Raw genomic sequence first — 23666 nt, 5'->3', positions numbered from 1 at the left:
TGCAGGTCCATGTACGGGAAGATTTGCTCTCCTGGCACTTTTCAGCTACTATAGAAGTGCGCCTTCCACTTCGAGGTACACCTGTGAGCAAAAGTCTAAGGAAAACAGGGTCACCGAAAAAACTAAATTTCATAACAATTAACATGCAGAAAATTAAATTGACGAGTATAGTGGTAAGCTCGCAAAGCCAAGTTTGGACTGCAGTCCTCAATTTCAAGTTGCATTCACAGGCAGATGAAAAAATTGGCTTTATCGGGCAAACCCTGGTCCGTATACTTTTGCTCACAGGTGTACAGTCGCCGACCGTTTATTTGGACCTCACGAGGACTGCGGAGATGCCCAAATAAACAGGTGTCCGAAAAAGCAGATTAAGAAAAAAAAAAAAAAAAAAAGGAATCCTTTATTTCCATGCACTTATTCGGGCTCGGCAGTAGGCTTGAAGAAATCGTGAATGCGCCGTTGCACGCTGTTCCGTTTACGCGCAATCAGATAAGCCTGAATCTCTGAGAGGGTCGTACGGTCACTACAGGCGGCTGAAAGCACAGTCACTGCTTGTGCACGCTCCACATGGAACGGCAGCGTAGCACATGGTGCGTCATCTTCCGGCGGTGCAGCAGAAACCTGACGAATGATCTCGCCGTCATCGAGTTCTGCGCATGTCAGTACAGCAGCGTGAGCACCTGTGAAACTGTCAAATGAGACGAAGGCGACAAAGCATAGGCTCCCGGCACCCGCTTGCCGGCGCGGGTACTGTTGGTGCCATTAGACACTTGATGCTATGTTTCCGTATGCCATGTTGCATCACCGCAACCCTGACACAGCACACAAAGCAAACATCACCATGCCGTCCCGCCGATACCAGTTGCACAAACGAAAAACATGGCCTACTAGCAGCATCGTGCATGAAGAAACAAACAAATCAGCTGCTGGATTGTCTTGACATCACTTAATAAGCTGAGACCGGAACTGTTGTAGCCACGAACCAGGCAGAAATGATGATGATGAGCGGGGATTTGCAGTAGCTGTTAATAGAGAAGAATTCGATTCCGCTGCTATCTCAGTAAGCGAGCAATTTAAGCTTTATGGAGGAGGATTAAAGTTTACCAAGGAATTTCCTCAGCAACGCGTAATTCAGTTTCTTGGCATTTCCTTAGTCTTCTAACAAAATCATGTTTGTTGGGCAGTACTCCCCAAGATCTTCGAAGCCGTTGCTAAACTTTCAATCCAAGCATTCCAAAGTAGTAAAAAAACGGTATTGCCATGTCGTGCCTAAAGTCTTTCCTCACCAGATCCTGCATGCACAAAATGAGCGCCAGCTTTAATGCGCAGGTCCGGTGCCTATTAGAAGCACGTTATCATAGTGTAGCAGTGGCCACTGTGGCTGAGCGCCTAAAGAAGTCGGTTTCGAGAGGGACGGACGTGATTACAGAAAGCAGTACAGTCGCCGACCGATTTTCCGGACTCCAAAAATTCGGACATGCCCGATTATTCGGTCAGCTTCGCGGCACCGCCATTCTCCCCATAGACCATAATGTATAACAACTGCCGAAAGTTCGGACACCTTGCAACCTCTCGTCTGATTTTTCGGACACTCCTTGAGCCAACTCGGTCGAGAGCACCATGCACCGACTCTGACCGGTGCATGGTTCGACTTGCTGAACGCCATTTTTGTTTTGAATGGACCTTCCTTGCTGCCCCACGAAGTGGCGCTACTGAAAATCCCCGCTCATCATCATCGTTTCCGCCTGGTTCGATAGAGTGGCTCTGCAGCAGTTCCGGTTTCAGCTTAGTAAGCCATGTCAAGACAATCCAGCAGCTGGTTTGTTTCTTTGCGCACGACGCTGCTAGCCACCCAACGCTGAGAGCAGGCCATGTTTTTTCGTTTGTGTGACTGGTGTCGGCACGGTGGTGTTTGCTTTGTGTGCTGTGTCGAGGTTTCGATGATCCGACGCGGCATATGGAAACATCGCGTCAAGTCTCTAATGGCGCCGACAGTGCCCGCGCAGACTGCGCTGGGGAATGCCGGCAAGCGGGTGCCGGGAGGCTAGGATTTGTCGCCTTCCGATTTGCACGCTATTGACGCTGAAAATGTTCTGCCGAGCCCTGTGCAGTGGTTCCGGACACTGTCTCATTTGACAGTTTCACAGGTGCTCACGCTGCTGTACTGACATGCGCAGAACTCGATGACGGCGAGATCATTCGTCAGGTTTCTGCTGCACCGCCGGACGACTCTTGAGTCGGAAGATGACGCACCATGTGCTACGCTGCCGTCGCATGCGGAGCGTGTACAAGCAGTGACTGTGCTTTCAGCCGCCTATAGTGACCGTACGACCCTCTCCGAGATTCAGGCATATCTGATTGCGTGTAAATGGAACAGCGTGCTACCGCGCATTCACGATTTCTTCAAGCCTACTGCCGAGCCCGAATAAGTGCGTGGAAATAAAGGATTTCATTTTTTTTCTTCTTAATCTGCTTTTTCGGACACCTGTTTATTCGGACATTTCCGCAGTCCCCGTGAGGTCCGAATAAACGATCGGCGACTGTAATAGCAAAAGAAGAGTAGTGGCTATTCCGTATATTCATTCAGTGTTGCACAGGCTTAAAAAAGTTGCAAGTAGATATGATGTTAATCTTGCTTTCACTGCTCCCAATAAGCTAGGTAAGATATGTGCTGCTGTACAGAGAAAAAAAGGAGCGGGTAAAAGGCAAGAAACGAACAGATATTTGTCCAGTGAAGCACAATAAGAACAGTTTTACTGACTGTCGTATGGGTGTGGTTTATAAAATTCCCCTTAGCTGTGGCCAGTTCTACATAGGGCAAACGGGACGGTGTATCAATCTGAGGTTAATGGAACATAAAAGGTCGTTAACTGGTGGATTGCCTTCTAATCCTTCGCTACATTGCCGAGATTGTAACTACACGCCAGAGTTATACCCCTGACACACAGGCGCTATAAAGTCCTTTAGGTAAGGGGACATCTACCGGAAAGGCGTTCAAGCGCAGTGACACACGATAAAGGAGTTTCTCCCTTAAGGCAATGTTCCTTTGCGGGAAAGGAGATCGCACATCTACTTTTCGAGCGGAAAAGGAGTTACTCTCGCACACAACTACGGTGCTCCATAAGTTTGTTGTTTTTTTTGTAACCCTGCAAAAATGTTTAACTTTTTTGAGGTAAGGCGATTTGTCGAACAGTGAAGATTCTCTAGCTATACTCTCCAATGCTCACATCACGTCGCTAGTGCTGCCATGTTGAAATCCGGCATTGTCATTTCCTGCGTTGTCTTTGGTGTGTTAGCATCGTGAAACCATTGTTCGTTGCACACATAGGCCCACCTTCCGCGGTTGGCGGCTCGAGGGGACACTGCTGAAGCAGTCGACATGAAGCATGCTCATGATGAGGGGATGTTTCATGTTTTCCCCTTTCGCCTTGGCTGCGTTTATCTCATCTTCAAGAGATCCGAGAGCAACAAGTGTCAGAGCTACCTCAACTCTTGCTTCATCGCTAGCGTTTTGATGAACCATGATGCAAATGCGCAATTCTGTCACGCGATCACAGTTGTGCGAATAACACATTCAATAAAACGCGTTACACCTGCACGCACGAAGGAAGGGACAAAAAGACGTGAAAAACGACGACAGAAACATGGCCAGCACCAGAATAAATACAGAACGCACAGCTGTTCTAGTGCACTGTAGCATAGCAAAACACCAACTCCACATAGTTGCTAGACCAATTTAAATTGCTGCTAAGAACGCAAAAACGCGAAATAATATAAACTAATATGCGCATTATAAGCCATCAACAATGAAAGAAGTTTTTGTGTTCTACAGTAGCTATATGTAATCCAAATACGCAGCTTTTTAAAAATGTTTTCTCTCTTGCTGCTTTAACAACTAGCGCTTTTTCCTTGCGGTGTTCATCTGAGGAACCACCTAAGGAAGTTAGTGCGGTGCCATGTGCCGTGTACGTTGTATAGATGCAAAATAAAGTTCAAAGTTCAAGTTCAAGTTCATCGGCGCAACTCCTTTCTGCAAAGGACTTCAGTTTTGCCCGTGTGTCAGGGGTATTAGATGAATGCGCGATATGGTACAGGCATAAGAATGAAGATACGTGTCTTATGGTAGAGGCATGGCATACCTATAATGGTGAAAGTGCGTGCGTGAGTCAGCCTTCGATTACTTTACATCAGGAAGAGATTAAGTGCCTTAACAGTTATCTCTCACGTAGACCGGCACGTGTACCCGACTGACACGTGGTGTTACCATTCCTGAGCATGCGCAGATGAGTTTTGTGTCTTCTTTCTTTTTTCGCCTCAGTGCTCCCTTCAGTTGATAGTCTGCATTCATGTTGTCCACTTCTCTACTCTTGTGTACTGTCTGCACGCCTCACTTCTTTTTGCATAATGAATCCTTACCAACTAGCTCAGCTTTCTGTCGTTCTACGCTTAACACAAATCTATATCTGCCATCGTAACTGCATGCAATGCCTGTTGGGTGACATCAAAACCAGCGTTCTTGAAGCAAGGGATGCATATTGCCAGACGATCACTCAATTGCGGCCTGATGCGTGGCACTCTATGCTGCGACAGCCATCTCAAGCACCATAAACAATTCCATGTCGGTGGGATGTAAATTTCCTTGTTTTTGCTGTATTTTTCTCACCAAGGCATACATTATGCACTGCACTAGGTGTGTAAAAACCGTCTTGTCAGTAGCAACATGCGTGCTGTGTCAAATGGGCAACCAACAAACAAGATGGCGGCCACGACAAGTTTCCAGCACACGCGATTGATTCCAGTGCTTGGTTGTTTTCGTAAACAAAAATAGTGGCACCCATGCAAGTGTAATGTGGTGGTATTTTAGGCAATTTTACTGCAAAGCAATCACATTTGAGCACATTTTGGGGCCTGCTAGCCTTGCGTGAGTAGCTACTATGCGGGGTTACATTCCAGCAAATTTTGTTGATGTGAGATCGTAGTGCAGCGACATTTCATTGTCAAGAGGCACGAAATGCATTGAATCCTATGCGCTTTCGCCAGGGATACGAAAATATGTTGTTGCGGGATTTCATTATGGCAGGTTTTGACTGTACATGTTTTGCACACATTTGCCTTTGAAGAATGTTTTTGGTTATACTGGTGGTACTACCGTATTTATTCGAATGTAGTCAGATTGTTCATTTTTTTTTCATATAATTATATGCCAAACTTTAGGGTCGGCTCAGATTTGAGAATTTGAAAAATGCGCCAGTTTTAAACTGAAATTGATAAACTGGGTGCATAGCTAGCGCCACCTAGAAAAGTTAGTATTGCATGCGCTACTAGCCGTGCCAGTAGTCAACTCAAGTACACGAGCAATGTTGCCATTTTGACCAGTGCCGTGTCGGTGAGCAGCGTGGCGTTCTCGTAATGGCACCAAACAGGCGATGCCAATATGCTGGCACTTTTAAATGAAAAATTTTGCTAGCCGAGCGGGACTTCGGCATCTATGAGAAAAATGTCGGTCGATGGAGAGGGCAATGGGAGACTCTTTTAGCATGCGGCGGCCGTAACGAGATGATAGCAACATAGAATGAGCTTGGCACATTCATATTCAATAAATGCCGTTTTCATTTTGTGAATTCTGTCCTCGCCTTTTGTTCAGCCTACATTCGAGGTAATTCACCCCCCACCCACCCCACCCCACCCCTCCCGGCTTCGGACTTTCCGGGGTCGGCTGAGAAGTGGGGTAGTAAATGCGGTATTTATAGTGCAGAAATTCGAGACACTGGCAACTTATGCCACAAGTAGTCTGTGCCGTGCAGGCTTTCGCTACCCATGCAAGGTTATATGCTGTCACACAGATTTGCACAAGCACACCTTACACCCAGGAAAAGACCAATAAGACATACATTTTTGCCAGGTTTTGCTACAGGACCACTCCCAACACGCAGGTCAGTGCTGATGACACCTCCTGGGAGTGTTGTGCCGTCTTCACCTGCTCCTCCTCCCAGTGGCGACTGCTGGATCTTGGGACCCTCAGAACCCTGTGGGAAATATGTGCACCACCATCAACATTAAAGAAAAGCTATGCTCAGAGCAACTGCCTTTTAGCTTACAGGCACAAGCACAGCAGGTTGACAACACAAGCTGTTTTGCAGCATGCTTCATAGCCGAGTTGCCCCTTATCCAAGCAGCTCAGGCTTACTCTGGCTGAAACACGTATGTCAAGTCAATTTAGCACGATTTTTGCAAAGGGCAGCGCAGAAGTGTTGCGGAAAAAGGAGACGTGGACAGGAAACACACTCACCTCCAACTAAGTATATCTTCAAGGACAGACCACCAGGAACATTATTGTGCATACGCTGCTACCGAGAATTATGAAGTTGACATTTTTTTTATATATATAAAAATTGCCCAACAACAGGGCATGCATCATTACACCAATAATGGCAGCTAGTGCAGGTGATAGCAACAACGGCACGTGCAAGTGGCCTGACAGAAATCATTCCAAAAACCATGGAGGCTTTGTTTTATGTCAAGACAGGCTGACACCATGTTGCCCGATGCTGCCACTCTCTAGTAAGCATGTTGAAAATAAACAAATGATTTAATCCAGTTTGAATAGTAAGGAGTTATATCTATTTTATTCAAAAAGAAAACAAAGAAGGTGATAGTAAAATGCACAGCGGAAAAAATGCTGAATATGAGCTATTCCTATGAACTGATAGCAAGCTCATTGGTATGAGACCTGAACTTTGTCACAATTAGGATTATCTCCCAGCAGCTGGGAAGTCAACCTCAACTGTCCTGACATACTCTCAGCCCCTAAACAATATCTCAGTGTTGGGTTTCACTGCTTTAAAGAGTTTATTTTGGTTTGGATGAGGGACATTTGCATCTCGGTGTCAGCCAACACTTTGTTTTTTTGAGCTCAAGCACCTTCAAAGAGGCGGCGGCACGCTTCCTTTAATTCCTCAGTGCGTCGGTCCTTTCTGATCTCATTCTCCTTCCGCCACGTGTTTGCCCCATGGATCATTTGAAGCATCTTCTTGGGCAGTTGTACGGTCAATGTAAAATTTTTCGGATTCCCTAGGGGCTGCGAAAGCGTCCGAAAAATCTGGCAGTCTGAAAAATATGAATGCATGTCTTTAACTGCCCTTAACTCTTTTGTTACTACATATATTAAAATCGATCACCACGGATTGATACTTTAGATCGCCGATTTCGACATGTTGGAGCCGTTTCATATCCACTTAATGCCTTGCAGTAGTTGGTACAGGCACTGAATTTTGAAAACCAGTTAAAATTTTCACACTCCGGTGATATTGTGATTTTTTTATGGACCCTTTTGAGAACGAATGCACGTATGTTGTAGCGAAAAGAGGCCTAGCCGTCACCTTCAGCCATGCTTGAGAAGAAATCATGTTGCTCACGATTACACTGCACTAGCATCAAAATTTTGCAATCAAATGATTCCCAGTAAATCAAGAATTAAATTACATCGCCGGTTTGCCGTCCGACATTGCTGAGCGGTGATAATTAACCGAAAATGATGCCAGCTGTTCACTATTGAGCTTTGGTTTGGAGTCCTGAGTCATTTTATTCTGCCAAAGTGTATTTCTAAAGGTCCGCCGTATGTCTAGCATTATAGAAAACTATAATGGCGGGAGGCCAGTTCCCCTCCCCACCACTTTCCTCCGTCCGGCTGCTGATTGTATTCACCCGTTAACTGTTTAACTCTGCTTCCTCCGCGCTTCACTGTATGTAACAAGCTGTGGCTGTCGGTGTTCGAGAATGGCACTGCTATAACAACTGCAAAGATGGGTCACAGATGGCAATTGACATGCGAAGCTCCATTAAGGCATCGTGTTGGTGGCCCCAAAAGGGGCCTTTTAAAAAATGTGAGAAGGTTGTGCGGCAGCCTGTCAGCTTGAGAAATTCAGAAGAAATGCTGGGGCGAGATTGCCACAAGCATCTCGCCACATACTTTTCACTGGCTTGCGCGAGAAAACCCCATGCCCATCAGCCTTGCTTGCTTTACATAAAGCTTGCTGACATCATTCTCGGATAACATGAGGCAGCCTGCCCTACTGCGTCGTCGCCACAGTTGCTATCCAATGCAAGCACGTTTGTGATGATTGCTTCATCGGTTAGAAGCACTTTGGCAAGGTCTTGCATTGATGATGATCAGCGGGCGGATCAGCCATCTTCCGTTTCAGCAGCGAGTCAAACGAGGCTGAGAAACCATGTGGCCAGGAACAACTTCCATGCAAGCAACTAAGACAAGCACGAGTAACTTAATTTATTGGCAGAACTGTGCAGAATGAGGGGCTAGCGAGCAATCTGGGAGCAGCACAGTGCTGTCAGCGCAGTTGGCACCATCCACTAGCGTTTCGGAGGATGATGTGGCATACAGATATGGGCACAGCCTATTCGTGTTCAGAGGTGTAGTAAAGTTTCGTTCGTTCTCTGTCCTCGCTTCACCGCTGGAACTTGAAGCTTCTCGGACGATGATCGGCAGTTGTTGATCAAACGCAGGCAGGAAGCGATGAGATCAGATGTACAAGAAATATTTATAGGTAAACTTATCTATATACATGGCAGGTAAAACAAATACATTACAAATTTGAACAATTGAGAAACAAAGTCTCACTCTTCGACTGTCTCAATGACTGTTAGAGCCCAGACTCGTTTTAACGTACATAGTACGGAGGCTCACTGATCTATCAGCAATCCTGATTTCAGCCAAGTCTGAGGGACAGCATGTCGTCCCGATTTTTATAGCCCAAATATACAAAGAAAAAAAAAAGGCGGTAGGGCTGTTGGCCCGTCCCACAGGTTCAGTTGCCAATCAGAGTCAACCGTTTGTTAAGCCACAACCCACAGGGATGGGCTTACTCTGAAAAATAAGCATATTGGAAAACAAAGCTCTTTTCCTTCTTCCCTAAAACTCCGTTGCCCTCTCATTTCTCCGTAGTTCGTGACGCGCTCAGCAAAACACGCCAGGCCCGAACAAGTTATCGCTAGGCCGCCTCAAATCCCAAGGGCGTCTCTAGGCCGCAAATGTCTCGGAAGCAGGGGCATCGACACCACGTAGTGCGGCCGTACTCAAAGTTTGTCCGCGTGGGAGACTGATGGCCCTCCTTGTCCTTCAAACTTATTGTCTACAAGACAAAGTTCTCCGAGTGCGTGTTTCCAAGACGCCGTCGTCCGAATGCACTCTTTACGTGTGCCCCGCATTCCTACAGCGTGCACTGTAAGCTGGCCTTCGACACCACACAGGCAGTCGCACCCAACAACAAGGCTAGCGATTGCGTTCCGGACGCGTAGAAGATCAGGTCCATGCTCACTGCATGCGGCACGGGGTCAGAGTTGCTAAGCCCTTCTTAACCTCGGCGGCACCTCCAATTAGTCAGGCACTCGGGGGCCAAACCCACAATACCTTGTACAGCGGTCCCTTTCAAGGCTGGTCTGTGTGGACTCGTGTGACCGTCGGCGGACTGCCAACACCGTGCGCACAATACCGACTTCCCGGAATCGGCACTCGCCCGCCTGGCGCCTGCCGCGACGCGTCACCCAACACCGCGCGGTGCCTGTGACCCCACATAACACAGCAACTGTCGCCCGGCTGACATGGGGGCAAGTGAACCCCCTCTCTATACACAAAGCACGTGGCCGATTCGTGACACTTAAGAACACAAACAATCAGAGCGACCTTACAGGTGTGGAAGGGCAACGGGAGAGAGGCGCGTGAGGCTGGCGATGCGGAGAAGGCTAGAAAACGGGCGTGCAGAGACCGTTTGTGCTGCGGCTCGAATTTTTTTCTTTTGGATTTCGCATTTTATTACCTTTTGGCACGGACACCCAGCAGCTAGACTTCGTTATAACCAATAATGCGACATGGGGGCATTGTAGTAAGCTGGTTATTTCAACACAGAAAACATAAATACAAAAGTTGACGGTATCATAAGTGGTTTCGACTGTACTTATTGCTGCATAATGTTCCATTTCATGTTCATGTGATCATAGTTAAGAATATTAATTCGATTCTTTTTTTTAACATCTGGAGATAAGTTCCTTTTAGCTTCCCAACAACCTCGAACTTGACTACAGTATTTTTGTCACATTGTGGACTCCACACTCTTTGTTGCACCAAAAGAAGCGTTTCTTCTCCAAGGTAAGCAATTGTAATTTTCCTTCTTTAAATATTTCATTCACATCAAATACACTATACAAAATGTTGTAGGACCTTAGAATTGCTCACATCACCGATTCGACTGACTGTTGCCTTGTTGGCTTGCTGAAGATGACATTGCAGTAGCATCCCACTGACACATGGGACAGTAGCACAGTTCAAAGGCTTTTGAACTCTGCACATCCAACGAAAAGCTCTGAAGGCTGCATTGTTTATTAGGCTGATGTTTGCAAAACAGGTTGCGGAACATACAAGGAAAGGAAACAGCAAAACATAGCGTATCCAAAATGGCAGTGTAAGCTGGTGGTATGGTTTCAACTGTACACATTCGAGACTCTACTTGAGGTGCTAACCTCTGTGCCACAATGTGTTCTGTGCAGTCGTAGGGTAAAGTCAATGCCTTGAGCCCAGCTACACAATATGAAATTTGTTTCTTTTAAATGGTGCAGCACCACGGCCAGCAGTTCTACGTACCACAGTAGCACCATCAGTGCGCTGCTTCTTAATTTTCTTGCGCTTCTTTTTTGGGACTCCATCTTGAGGATCTGCTGAGGGCTGCAGGCAAATAAAAGGCTGTTAAAAATAGTTGCGAGCACACCTTTTCAGACACCTATAATAATAAATTTAACTCAGCATATCCACACTAACAGTATTGCTTATTAAAGGTACAGGCATTTTGTTTTCAGAGAACTTTAGCATGTACACTGGTAGTCACAAACAGAATCTATGAATAAGAGGGGCTTTAAATCAGCTTCAGTATAATAATTGTACATGAGGTGCATGTAACAAACTGCAGGAACCATGTGTGAATTGCAGCACAAATGTCTGTTGCTTCAAGGTTGCAAGTTTTTAGCAGCTAAGGGTGTGTTTTGTGTATGGCAGGGATGAATTTCTGATGTTTCTGTGCTGCTACACGACATTCAAGATATTAATAGCCTTTTAAGAATTTCTGTGCTGTTCTTGCATGCTTGAAGCTCACCTATAATAGTGAAAGTGTTATGCTTAAATCAGGTGAAGTGAACTCGCACCTTCATATTTGCATGCGTCACATATATTGTCAAAGAAAATATTAACTTGACTAACAAGGATTAGAAACGCAAGCACCCAATATATTATTAACATTACTGTAGACTTCAATACTTACAGGCATATTCCAACTACTTTATTGCATCTGCAGCAAAATAAGCTGTCGGATGATATAGTGTACAAGAGATTAGAATTCATAGGAATGCAATAAAACTATGTTTTTTGTCACTGTACACAACATTAAACAAAGTACCGAAGTTTCTTAAAAATGAATTGCAGTTACGTAAAAGAGAAGAACTTCCTTACAGTGGCTACAAGAAATATACAGTCAACGACTGAATTTTCGGACGCCCAAATTTTCGGACATGCCTGATATTTCGGACGTCTTCGCGGCACTGCCACGAGCCCCATAGAATCAACGTATAAGGACATCTGAAGTTTCGGACGCTCGAACCCCCCGCCGTCTAATTTTCCGGACTTTTTGACGCGACGGAAGGTCCTTTGGCTCCTCGTGCAGCGCCCTTGCGCAAGAAATTGACTTGCAGCCGAAGCATATCACTGCTTTGAACCACAACTAGCCAAATCTAGCCGTCACACACCGATTTGGTCTGGCCACGCTGGCTCTGTTCATCGCCGCACTTTCGCTTCCGCCTCCGGCGGAGTTTCCGGAGCGGCACCATTTCATTTGTTTGCGTAGACCACGTTTTGGCTAGCGTGGTGTGTGGTTGTGCTGTTGTGTCAAGTGTGCTCTGCGACGCTAGGCCCAGGTGCTTTCACGCTCGTATGCGAACTCCACTGTTCGCAACTTGAGGATGTCGCTTGCCTTCGATGGCCCCCACTCCGTCTTCGTCGTCCTCGCCGATGGCATCGAAGCGCGGAAAGCAGTACCGTCGGTTAACGATGGAGAAGAAAGCCGCCATTATTAAGCAAGTCGTGAGTGGCCCATCGCAGGCTGACGTGAGCAAGGAGTTCGGCATGGAGCAAGAAGTCAGGTTGTGGGGGACTCAGAAGACTCCGATGTTGAAAATGAGGAGCCAATGCCGCCTACAAGCGCCGAGTTGACACGAGCACTGTTGACTCTTTCATTGGTGTACAGTGCTGACACAACCCTTGCTCAGATCGAGGTGAATATGATCGCATGCAACTGGAACGCCGTCCAAACAACAATCAACAAGTTCTTCAAGCCACTGCAGCAATAAAACCGGCTGCCCGACGATGCACATGTACATAATAAACCGGCAGTCGGCTGCATACAGAGTTTTTGAATGAGTTTTTTTTATAGCCACTTCAATGATGCTTTGGCAGGGTTTCGGAAACCTGGTACTTCGCCCTTTACCTCTAGATTCGAGAAGAAAAGAAAAAAAGTGCGTTTTCTGCATGCATTCATTTTTTCGGACTGCCTGAATTTTCGGACGTTTTTACGTTCCCTAGAGGGTCCGAAAAATCGGTTGTTGACAGTATACATATTTTGGAATGATGGCAATGGTTTCAATTTACAGCAGCAGCCATGATTCAATCATGGCTCAAAAGTACTGTATGGTGCCACTGAAGTGGTCCTACACAAGATGCAATTCAGACATGATTGGAGGGAAGTATTGTGCTACATCAAGTGAATGAAATGTCATGACCTGTAAACTTGCAAAGCTAGCCACGGATGACAATGGCAGAGAGTTAGGAAGTAAACAAGAGGTAAGAGGGAAATGTTACTGTCTTCTATCACACGAAAAACCAAAGAACGCACTCTATTTAGAATATGCAATAACAATGACCAGCTCAGTATCAGACGTACGAAGCAAGGAGTTGCTGACAATCCACTAAGCACTGCTACGGTCGGCGTCTGGCCCCACGTGCAGAAAGGAATTTCACCCGACCTTCTCTCACCATGCCTCGTCAAAATGAAGCGTGACTTCCTAATTCGCCGTGACCATTTCGAGTGTCTGCTGGTCTCGCGGAAGCCCCGCGGTGTTTACAGGCCTCTTTTGTGTGTGTGACTTTAGAGGGACCTCTTCCTCGGATGGCTAAACTCTACCGGAGAACTTCCACGAACCAGCAACGTGCAAAAGAGACGGACAAGCGTCTACAATTCCAGGAGGCGGGATGCCCTCCTCCTTGCAGCAGACTCGGTATAACCAGAGGAGAAGGGGCCCTCTTTCTGTGCCGGTCACGTGACGTCGACGGAAGCAAGATCCCTCCCACGATTGTAGAGAGCCTATTTAAGGGGCTCCAAAATGTACTTTTGAACACTTCATTGTCTTATCATCTCTCATCAACCTTTCAATAAACCGTGCAAATTTCGCACTAGAAGTTGTCTCGTCCTTGCCCGGTCACCATGGTCTACCGGATGGCTGCAGCCCACCGACAACGCTACGCTACCCAATAGTAATGTCGGTCGAGCTTCGATAGGCAGGCGTCGCTACTACTCGGCAGCAGTACGATACGCTACCCTGGAGTACGCAACAAACTGACTGGCAGCAAAAGAGATACGCAACCCTGGAGATCCCAACTTGGACGACAACTACGAGATCGTAGCCTCTTCGCCCTGGTGACAACGTTCGGAAGGAAGGTGTCTAGATTCATGACTGCATACGGTGAGTGCACGGCTTTTCTTCACTAAGATATCACTTGGCTTTTTACGTATTTTTGGAAAGTACAGTGCAGTGATTTTTCTTTAACTGTTGACGGAAATTTTGAGTATGCCAAGGTTGTTATAGAGTGAAGAGTTAGCAGCACTAAGGGCAGCTATGAACTTGAAGGTACTAAGGAAGCCGGAATTGTTGAGCTTGGCCAAAGAGTTGGGCCTTCAAAGTGCCGAGTCAAAGAGAAAGCCGGAGATCATGAGGCGATCGAGGCAGACGACGAACTGAAGGAATGCCTAGAGAGCACTGCAGAGGGAGAGTGTAAGTGCCTAGAGGAAAAAGCAGAGCGCGAGCAGGCAGCACGTGAGGCCAAAGAAGAGCGGGCAGCATGTGACGCCAAAAAAGAGTGCGACCTCGAAATGAAGCACCTAGAGATTGAGCTCCTGAAAGCTTAAAATACTGAAAGACCTAGTACAGAGGCACGTGAAAACGAGCGCAGAATGACAGACTTGATGGCACCCTACACAGTAGGAGGGGAGCGCACGTGTGAGAAGGCAAAATTCGCAAAAAACACGTGGCCGCAACGCTTGCTTACGTTGCTGCAATGTGAGGTAGCTGATATCATTGCCCGCATGGGGAAAGAAGAAGCAGAGGACTTCGCTGAAGTCAAAGCAAATTTGTTTAAAGAGTACAGATTATCGGCGGAAGCATTCAGGCGAAAATTCAGGTAAGTCGAGTAAATCAAAAGTGAGTCATACTCAGATTTTGCATACACCTTGGAGGTAAACCTGAAGGAATGGCTCAGAGAAGAGAGTGCACTCGGCGAGGCCGAAAAGACAATTCAGTGCGCTGCTTTAGAACAGTTCTACTGCCGGCTGCCAGTAAACATCAAGCATTGGGTTCAGGATAGGCCATGCGTAGACACTATCATGAGAGCGGCCAATCTCGCTGAGGAGTACGTTACCCGCCGTGGGTTCGAAGGCAACGAAGCTCCTAAGAAGGAGGTGACTAAATAGAGACCCGACAAGCCAAAGCGATGGTCAAAATCGAGTCGGTATAAAACAATGGAAAGGTCAGATTCGGTGAAAAATAGTGACGAGGACAGCGAGGGAGAGAAGGAACCACCTGAGCGGAGTGCAGAAAGGCAGAAGGAAAAAAATTTCAAGGCAAAGAAACCAGTAGTGTGCTACAACTGCCAGCAAACGGGGCATATCTCCGTGGGGTGCAGAAATCTCAAACTAGTATTGATGTCACTAAGTAGTAACGCAGAAAATTTGAACTTGCTAGAACCATACATTCGAGACCTCGTGGTAAACGGCAAACCGTGTAGAGTGCTTCGTGACTCGGCAGCTGCAATGGACGTAGTGCATCCGTCGTACAAAGAGAAAGGCCAATTCACAGGAGAATTTGCTTTGATAAGGCAAGCTGTAGAGGCCCCCAGTGTTTGTCTCCCTGTGGCCAAGATTTGTGTCGAAGGCCCTTTTGGAGTACTGGACACTGAAGCCGCCGTCTCGGCACATCTCCCGCCGCAGCATCCGTATTTGCTTTCTAACAAATCAGAGGATTTGTAACGACGCAAGGGAATAGGGTTTAGTGAGGGAACAGTGCAAGCCCTAATTCGCTCCAAGGCAAGGGAGCTCGCAGCCAAGGCAGTGTACGAATGTCTAGTGGTGGAGGAAACAGGTTTGACGGAGGATTCGTCAACCAATACCGAACAGGACAGCCCTATAGGGGATAATGCGGGAAGTACACCAGCTAATGAAACGGTCAGGAAAGCAGCAGAGCCTGAAATGTCTCGAGGCAGAATGCAGGAGAAAGTTATTGAACGTAAGCCCAGGCATAAAGCAATGCTGAGCATTACTATGACAGGACGGCTCGCACGCGACGCTTTGAAGTTGGGGAAAAGGTAATGATCCTGAAACCCTCGTTGAAAAACAAACTAGAGGTTCAATGGCAAGGACCGGTTGACATAATTCAGAAATTATCTGAAACAAACTACGTAATCGCGGTACCGGAAAAACGAAGGACACCACAAGTGTACAATAGCAATCTTTTCTTCATCATGGGCGGACCATATGCAACACCTGCGAACCGTGCTGTGTCGTCTACGAGAGGCCAACTTAACTGTTAAGGCTCCCAAATGCCAATTAGGGCGTGCGGAGGTAGCTTATTTAGGTCATGTAATAGGGCAAAGTCATCGTCGGCCTTCCGAGGTTAAACTGACCGTAATAGACAACTTCCCGCAACCACGCACCAAGCGGGACATCAGATCATTCCTTGGCTTGGAAGGTTATTACCAAAGATATATCCCGCGGTATTTCGAGATTGCGAGTCCTTCAACGGATGCTCTCAGAAAAACAGAACCCCGAATGATAAAGTGGGATGACGCAAAAGAAAAGGCTTTTAGTATGCTGAAGAAAGCATTAACGAGTCAGCCAGTGTTGAACGCGCTCGACTACTCTAAGCCATTCATTCTTCAGTGTGACGCCAGTGACAGGGGTATGGGGGCGGTGCTCTGTCAAAAGAGAGATGACGAGAACGAACACCCTGTACTGTACGCCAGTAGAAAGCTTTCAGTTCGTGAGGAAGCATACAGTGCATCAAAAAAGGAATGCGCCTGCGTAGTATGGGCGGTACAGACGCTAGCTTGCTATATCGCTGGTTCAAGGTTCACCATAGAGACTGACCACTGTCCCCTCACATGGCTGCAGTCCATGTCTACGAAAAACGGTCGTCTTTTGCGCTGGAGCTTGGCTCTTCAACAGTACACCTTCGATATTCACTACAAGAAGGGCAAGCTTAACGGCAATGCCGATGGTTTGAGTCGTTGCTCCTAGAGTAACGAAAGCCTCATGCTCATCCGGGTTTTTGTGGCATTTTTACGTTTGTTCTTACGTTTTTTTTCCAAAGTGTAGTCGATTGTTAGCTGATTTTAATAACCACGTCTTAACGCTTTCAAGAAATGGCTGTTTTTAGTGTTCAGGGGGGAGGACGCGCGTAAGGAATGGGAAAGGTGTAGCGGGTTTTCTTTTTTTTTTTTTTTAAAGCCGGGTGTGTCTTGGAGGAGGGTGGCCTTGTGCTCGATGCTTTGTGGTTGTGGGTCCGGCACTGTTCTGGGATGATTGCTTGCCCACGCAGGAGACGAAAAGTTATGAGACCTGTTTGCAAGACCAATTTCACCGGACCACGGAGAAAAGTCACAGGAGCCCCACGGGGACTGATGACAACTCCCAGGAATCTACCAGCTACGAACTAAGGGTACGTCACCTCTAAGGGGAATTCTGCTACTGAAATGCCGATCCCTCGCACAGCAGCTGCTGGCCCCTACGCATCGGGCAGAAAGGAATTTCACCCGACCTTCTCTCACCATGCGTTGGAATGAAGCGTGACTTCCTAATTCGCCATGACCATTTCGAGTGTCTGCCGGTCTGGCGGAAGCCCCGCAGTGTTTACAGGCCTCTTTTGTGTGTCTGTGTGCGACTTTAGAGGGACCCCTTCCTCGAACGGCCAAACTCTACCGGAGAACTTCCACGAACTAGCAACGCGTAAAAGAGACGGACAAGCATTTACAATTCCAGGAGGCGGGACGTGCTCCTCCTTGCAGCAGGCTCAGTATAACCAGAGGAGAAGGGGCCCTCTTTCTGTGCCGGTCACGTGACGTCGACGGAAGCAAGATGCCTCCCACGATTGTAGAGAGCCTATTTAAGGGGCTCCGAAATGTACTGTTGAACACTTCATTCTCTTCTCATCATCTTTCATCAACCTTTCAATAAACCGTGCAAGTTTCGCACTAGAAATCGTCTCGTCCTTGCCCGGTCGCCATGGTCTACCGGATGCCTGCAGCCCGCCGACAACGCCACGCTACCCAATAGTAACGTCGGTTGAGCTTCGATAGGCAGGCGGCGCTACTACTCGGCAGCAGTACGATACGCTACCCTGGAGTACGCAACAGCACACACCCAGCCCGTAAGTCCTGCTTTTTTAGCTCTGGATGTACGTACCGCTGATGTTGTACCTTGCTCCTTTAATGGAGAGGTGTTGCTCATCGGCTTGCCAGGAATCCGCTTCTGGGCAGGGCGCTTGTGTGGCAAGGTTGGTGCTGGCTTAGGCTCTTCATCTGTGCAAAAATGTAATTGTCACTAGATAAAAAAAGGCTAGACCAATTATATTGGTGACCAAACCTAAGACATTGTGTGCTGCAGTGCTTACATACCACATTGAAGGTGGCGACCAATGACACACAAAGAATAAGAATGTTACTCAAGAGTCTTTAAAGTTTGGCTGTACACCTAAGCAGTAAATAGCATTGAACACTTTTGTTTTTCAACGGACCTGACAACTTCCGACAAATTCAGAAAGTGGCTATATTGTGAACCGCTGATGAATCTGTTGTAACAGACTTGGGAGTTATGGCCCCGCGACTGTTGAACACATGCGTACAGAGTAAGATGATTCAAATATGCTAATGAAGTTATTCACAAAGATTACATTTGATGAACCTACTGCTCAGTCATGGAGAGCAGCATTGCCTTTACCTGAAACTTCGTCTTCTTCTTCATCATCATCATCATCCTCTGTCGCATCCTCCACCTTGCTGACATCAAAGTCAGAGTCGTCGTCTTCACTCTCACCATTAACTGCTTGTAGGAGTGATTGTTTGAGCTTCTTGCTGCGCTTAGATGGCCTTTTCCGAGCTGGACATATAAAGAATGAAACAAACAAGAACAAGGTCACTAAAACCAGTATGCCTGCATTTTGAGTAGTCTCTACACTTATGTATTTTAGCATTAATCACAGCTAACTATAAACAATAATGTGTATCAAACATGGATGCATATGCATGGAAGGGAACAAAAACAAATTGGGCTGTAGGGATATGGTCGGAATTCGATCCACTAATGATACCACAAAGCCACATCTGTCCTTTTTACCAGTGCCACATAATTAGGTGTCCTCTGCAAGTATATTTCATCTACTTCCATAGTGTGTTTGATTCAAGGGACAGTGTTGTCCAAGAACACTTTGTTGCATGCCCCCTTGTGCACGAAAAAACCATGTTGTGCTGGAAAACAACTGTCCAACTTCAGCTGCCAGAAGCCATTTCATATGGAGGAGAAAAGGAAAAAGAACTGCTAGCCACAGCAACTACTTCTAAGATTTTTCATTTACATCCACATGTGATTTCTACCAACACAGCTGTTTTTAGAAAGAAAGGCATTGCAGCCATATTACATGCGTCACAGTGCTTTAAAAAAGATATATCAATTTTGTTTATGCTTGTAGTAGGTATGCCTACTTTCTGCAGGCAGAATAATGAGTCACTGTCCATTTTAGGTACAAATAAACGCTGTAGGTTGAAACTAAACGTACAGCACTGCAGATTTATCTTTTACTGGTGTTGTTTGTTATGTGAACGGTGGTACAGAAGGATTACTTCTCGTTTTCAAGGAATTAATGAAAACGGAAAGAAAAATATTTATAAATATTGATCGATACAATAACAAAGTGCTTTGCACAAGACTTGTTGCCTAGTCTGCTGAGAACTAGAACTGCTGACAAACCTTACAGCAGCAGTGGTAGTGCAGCAAAAGTTGTGGTGGTATCTGTCTATTAAGCAGTTGTACTTTACTGTATGGGCTATTTCAAATAACTTGCATGCAAGCTTTTAAGAAAAGGGAGATGGGGAGTGGGGCAGGTACAGGCGACATTTAAGGAAACTAATGCAGTATTATTTCCTGTGCTCTTGGACGAACACCAAACAAAATTCCCTGACTAGACAAGGTAGCAATGATAATGCAATCGACTTACATCGGTTATTTTGACTAGTGCAGGCAGTTCAGCAATCTTATCTTGCAGGTTGCTTACCTAGTAATGTGACAGATTACTTTTGGCGAGTAAAAAAGTGCAAAAGTTTACCTAATACTGCACAAAAGTTGTTTTGTGCGAGAGAAAAAGGAAGTGAGGCCAAGCTCTAAGAGACAATCATGCAATCTGCTAACAGCTACTAAACAATGGCAGCAGCTGGCTCGCTCACCCATGGTTAGCTGATTGTCTTCCTCTTCTTCCTCCTCCTCATCTGGTAAAGAGGCCTCCTCCTCTTCCTCCTCCTCCTCATCAGAAGATACATCATCATCTTGTAGGCCGTCGGTCAGGTACCCTGTCAAATGCACAGTTCCTCTGCCATTGAGAAAAAAGGTCACCTCTTCTCCTTCAACAAAGTTGAGGTCCAGTGCCACCTGGCGTGCGTGTGCTTGGTCCAGTGTACACAGTAGAAACTCTGCCTTGGCATGTTCGAGCATAACCATGACGGGCTCTCCTGCAAAGAGATAGCAAAGCTCAAATGTATGCTCTCGCACAAACAAAAGAAATGAGGTCAAACACAAATTACACTGACAATTTTTCTACAATGAGGACATAAACATTGATTAGATTGATTGATGTGTGATAGTGGCACAACTAGGTGCTAAATGCGCTGAAGCCCAATGCCTGTGCATTTGTGAAAATATTGTGAAAGCGTTGCACGCTAGTTGCAAAATAGAAAAGAAAACCGTCTCTTCAGTCTGTTTTCTGATGTTCGCACTTAATTCCTTCATGACAGTATCATGTGTTGTCAAATCTTGTCGGCCAAACAAGTGCTGTTGCAGGAATTTAGTTGATTTGCACTAATGCGACATTTAAGCTTCTACGGACATTTACGTCCAAAAAGCAGATACAGTGCCAGTTAGTATAGTGCTAGATGTATCATGTGGCTTTTTTTTTTTCTGCTGCATGTCACACCTTCAAACTATTATGAAAGCTGGTACACACCACGAACTGCAGTACATAAGCTGCATTCTGCTCTTAGAAGGAGAAAATGACTATGTAATACTAAACCCCTAACGATTGCAGGGCACCAGTAATACAAGGTCTGTCAGAAAAGTATCTGACCTTATTATTTTTTTTTACGAACAGCTGATGGATATGAAACAAGCATGCTTGCATCGGCTGACCTTGAACCTTCGTGCGGATGCGCGAATTTTTTCCCGCCTGCCGATAGCGTCAGTAGCTGGGACGCAGCGTTTGAGTGTGGTAGTGGCAGTGCTCTCGTCGGTTTTTTATTGCAAGGAAAATGGCGGAGCAACTGGAGCAGCGCTAATGCATCACATTTTGCCAGAAACTTGGCGACAGCCAAGTGGAGACCATTCGGAAGATTCAGACAGCTTTCGGTGACGATGCTATGAGCAGCACACAGATTAAGGACTGGTACAACTGGTTTAAAGACGGGCGCACGTCGGTGGAGAGCAAGCCACACTCCAGTCGGCCATCAACATGCCGAAATGACCAAGTCATTGCCGAAGTGAACGCTGTGGTGATGCGGGACCGTCGTGTGACTTTCCGAGAAATTGCGGAAGAGGTGAGCGTCAGCAGTTTTTTCGCACATTCCATTATGACCGAAGATTTAGCCATGAAGAGAGTTGCGGCGAAATTCGTTCCAAAGCTGCTCACGGTGGAGCAAAAGCAACTTCGTGTTGAAGTCTCACAGGACATGCTGGATTCCACAAACAGTGATCCTGACTTCATGAACACCATAACCACGGGTGACGAGTCTTGGGTGAAGGGTACGACCCAGAAACCAAACCCCAGTCGTCACAGTGGAAGAATTCCACGTCACCAAGACCAAACAAGGCCCGCCAAGTGTGCAGCAACGTCAAAGTGATGCCGACTGCTTTCTTTGACCCCCACGGTGTGGTACACCATGAGTATGCACCACAGAGCCAAACAATCACCAGAGAGTACTACAGGGTTGTCCTCCGTTGCCTATGTGAAGATGTGCGGCGCAAGAGACTAGAGTTGTGGTCAACAGGAAATTGGCACATCCATCATGACAATGCTCCTGCACATTACTCGCACATGATTCAGACTTTTTGGCGAAAAAACCAGACTCCTGTAGTTCAACAGGCTCCTTACTCTCCTGATATGGCCCCCTGCGACTTCTGGCTGTTTCCCAAAATCAAGAAGCCTTCTGGGAATGCTTCCAAAAATGGCAGCATCGCTGAGAGACGTGTGTGGAGTCCCAAGGAGACTACTATGAGGGTGATTAGGTTTCCAACGCTCCAGTTATGCCAGTTTTTTTTCTTCGGCCAAAGGTCGGATACTTTTCTAACAGGCCTCGTATATGGTGATAGTACCAGCATGTCGCCACTCATTTCGCTCACTGCAAGCTTTGTGCAAGATGGGGTAATGCAGTGTCTGTGCAGGAGGTACCGTGTGGGCTCCGCATGAGCAAGAACTGGTACTGAGCTTGCGGGGAGTTGCAAAGTGCAGGGAAAATCAAATGGCCCAATAGATTCTGTCAGCAGATTCAGTGCTCCAAGACCAGCAGGACTGTTTCTATAACAGAATGTTTATAAGGCCAAACAAGTTTGCTTCTTCATTTTAACCCTTTCTCTTTCACTGATGTACCTGTAGCGTTCCGTGTTTCTGCCCCACCTTGCCACTGACGTTCTCCAGTCTCTAGTGAGGACTATACTGAAAGTGCATTTGCCATTATCAGGGTATTTTTTCTTTTCTGAATAACCTAAAATAAAGTGTTGTGTTAATTTGATATTTGAGGAAAAAAAGAAGGCACTGGCAGTGTATCCCCTTCGGAAAAAAAAAAGAAGAAAAAGAACCAACACTGAGAGGGTTTGATGTCCTCAATGGATGGTAGGCACATAGAATGGGCACCCTGCAATGATGTTTGCCTGTACATGTCGCGCCACCTAGCAGTGGCAGTGAGCACCCGCATGTAGGCCTCACCGTCATTTCACCATTGTTCATGGTGTGCTCAGGCCCGCCTGAAAGCCTGCTTTTCCTATTTTCCAATGGATTTACCAGGACCTCTTGGCAGCTCCTCCGTGAGAAGTCTGAACAAAAAGAACAAGCGCAGGTACTGCTGCGTTAGGACGTTAAGGATTGTCAGAACTGCGAAGGGGATGTTGGCATCAAATTGTACCACTTCCCTTCAAAACCGGGGGTAGCAACCTGGCAGCTCCCGTTTCACATGATGCGATGAAAATCGCATCATGTGTTTAAGTGGATCGTCGCAGTTCGTGTCAGTCTTGCGAATTTCTGTTAAACGTACTGAGACGTAAATACAAAGCAAACAAACAAAAAAAGAACCAGCAGCAGCATATGTAAAAAAACATAACAAAGCGTCAACTGCATAAAAACGCGTGAACTGATTCCTGCTGTTGTAAATTAGAGTTGTTTAGGTCGTATTGCTCCAAGACAAACGCGCAGTGGTTGTTACTTGTCAAACCTGCCTTCGTTAGCGCTCCGCGCTGGAGCTTTGTACGCATTGTACTTGTTCCTACGCCAAAATCAAGACGCGACTGCTGGAACCAGGCTCATTTGTGATGATGTTTTCTCAAGCTTAAAACAACAGAAGCAAGGTTGGAGTACACCGCAGTACATGTCGAGTATTCGAAAATTAGCATTTCTCTCGTGCACGCTAGCGTATATTTATTCAGTCTCCACATTGTTTAGTCTCAGCTGATTACTCTCTATTATGCTTCAGTGGTAAAGCCCTCTCACATTCGAGCCCGAACGACAATACTAGAATGTGCTCGAAGCACTTTGTCAATGGAGAAAAAAGCATTACCTGCCATTTTGCCAAAACCTCTACAATTGTGCTACAAATGACAGTTAAAAAATGTCCACGGTCGTATTTGTTCACTTAAGTGGCATAAAATAATGATTTGTTAACTTACTTTGAGTTCGACTTAGCATGCTTGCTTTGTTGTAACAAACACTTCGCAACCTGCGGTGGTTGCTTAGTGGCTATGGTGTTGGGCTGCTAAGTATGTGTTCGCGGTATCAAATCCTGCCCACGGCGCCGAATTTCAATGGGGGCGAAATGTGAACAC

At 46.4% G+C, this 23666-nt stretch overlaps 1 protein-coding gene across 1 annotated transcript in view; it reads right to left on the bottom strand.

The window, feature by feature from the left end:
* Positions 1–23666, bottom strand: part of LOC142575237 (46 kDa FK506-binding nuclear protein-like) — a 30910-nt gene that overhangs the window by 5704 nt on the left and 1540 nt on the right. Inside the window, exons 3-7 of the mRNA XM_075684404.1 lie at positions 19814–20095; positions 18315–18473; positions 17781–17896; positions 10652–10732; positions 5892–6026 (exon numbers count right to left, since the gene is read on the bottom strand). Of these exons, the coding sequence (XP_075540519.1) occupies positions 5892–6026; positions 10652–10732; positions 17781–17896; positions 18315–18473; positions 19814–20095 (773 nt within the window). The remainder of the gene's footprint in view (positions 1–5891; positions 6027–10651; positions 10733–17780; positions 17897–18314; positions 18474–19813; positions 20096–23666) is intronic.

This window comes from Dermacentor variabilis, chromosome 3 (assembly GCF_050947875.1).
Source record: "Dermacentor variabilis isolate Ectoservices chromosome 3, ASM5094787v1, whole genome shotgun sequence".
NCBI classification, from domain to species: domain Eukaryota; kingdom Metazoa; phylum Arthropoda; class Arachnida; order Ixodida; family Ixodidae; genus Dermacentor; species Dermacentor variabilis.
Note: the sequence above shows the minus strand (reverse complement) of the source record. Positions and strands in the feature narration are given on the sequence as shown.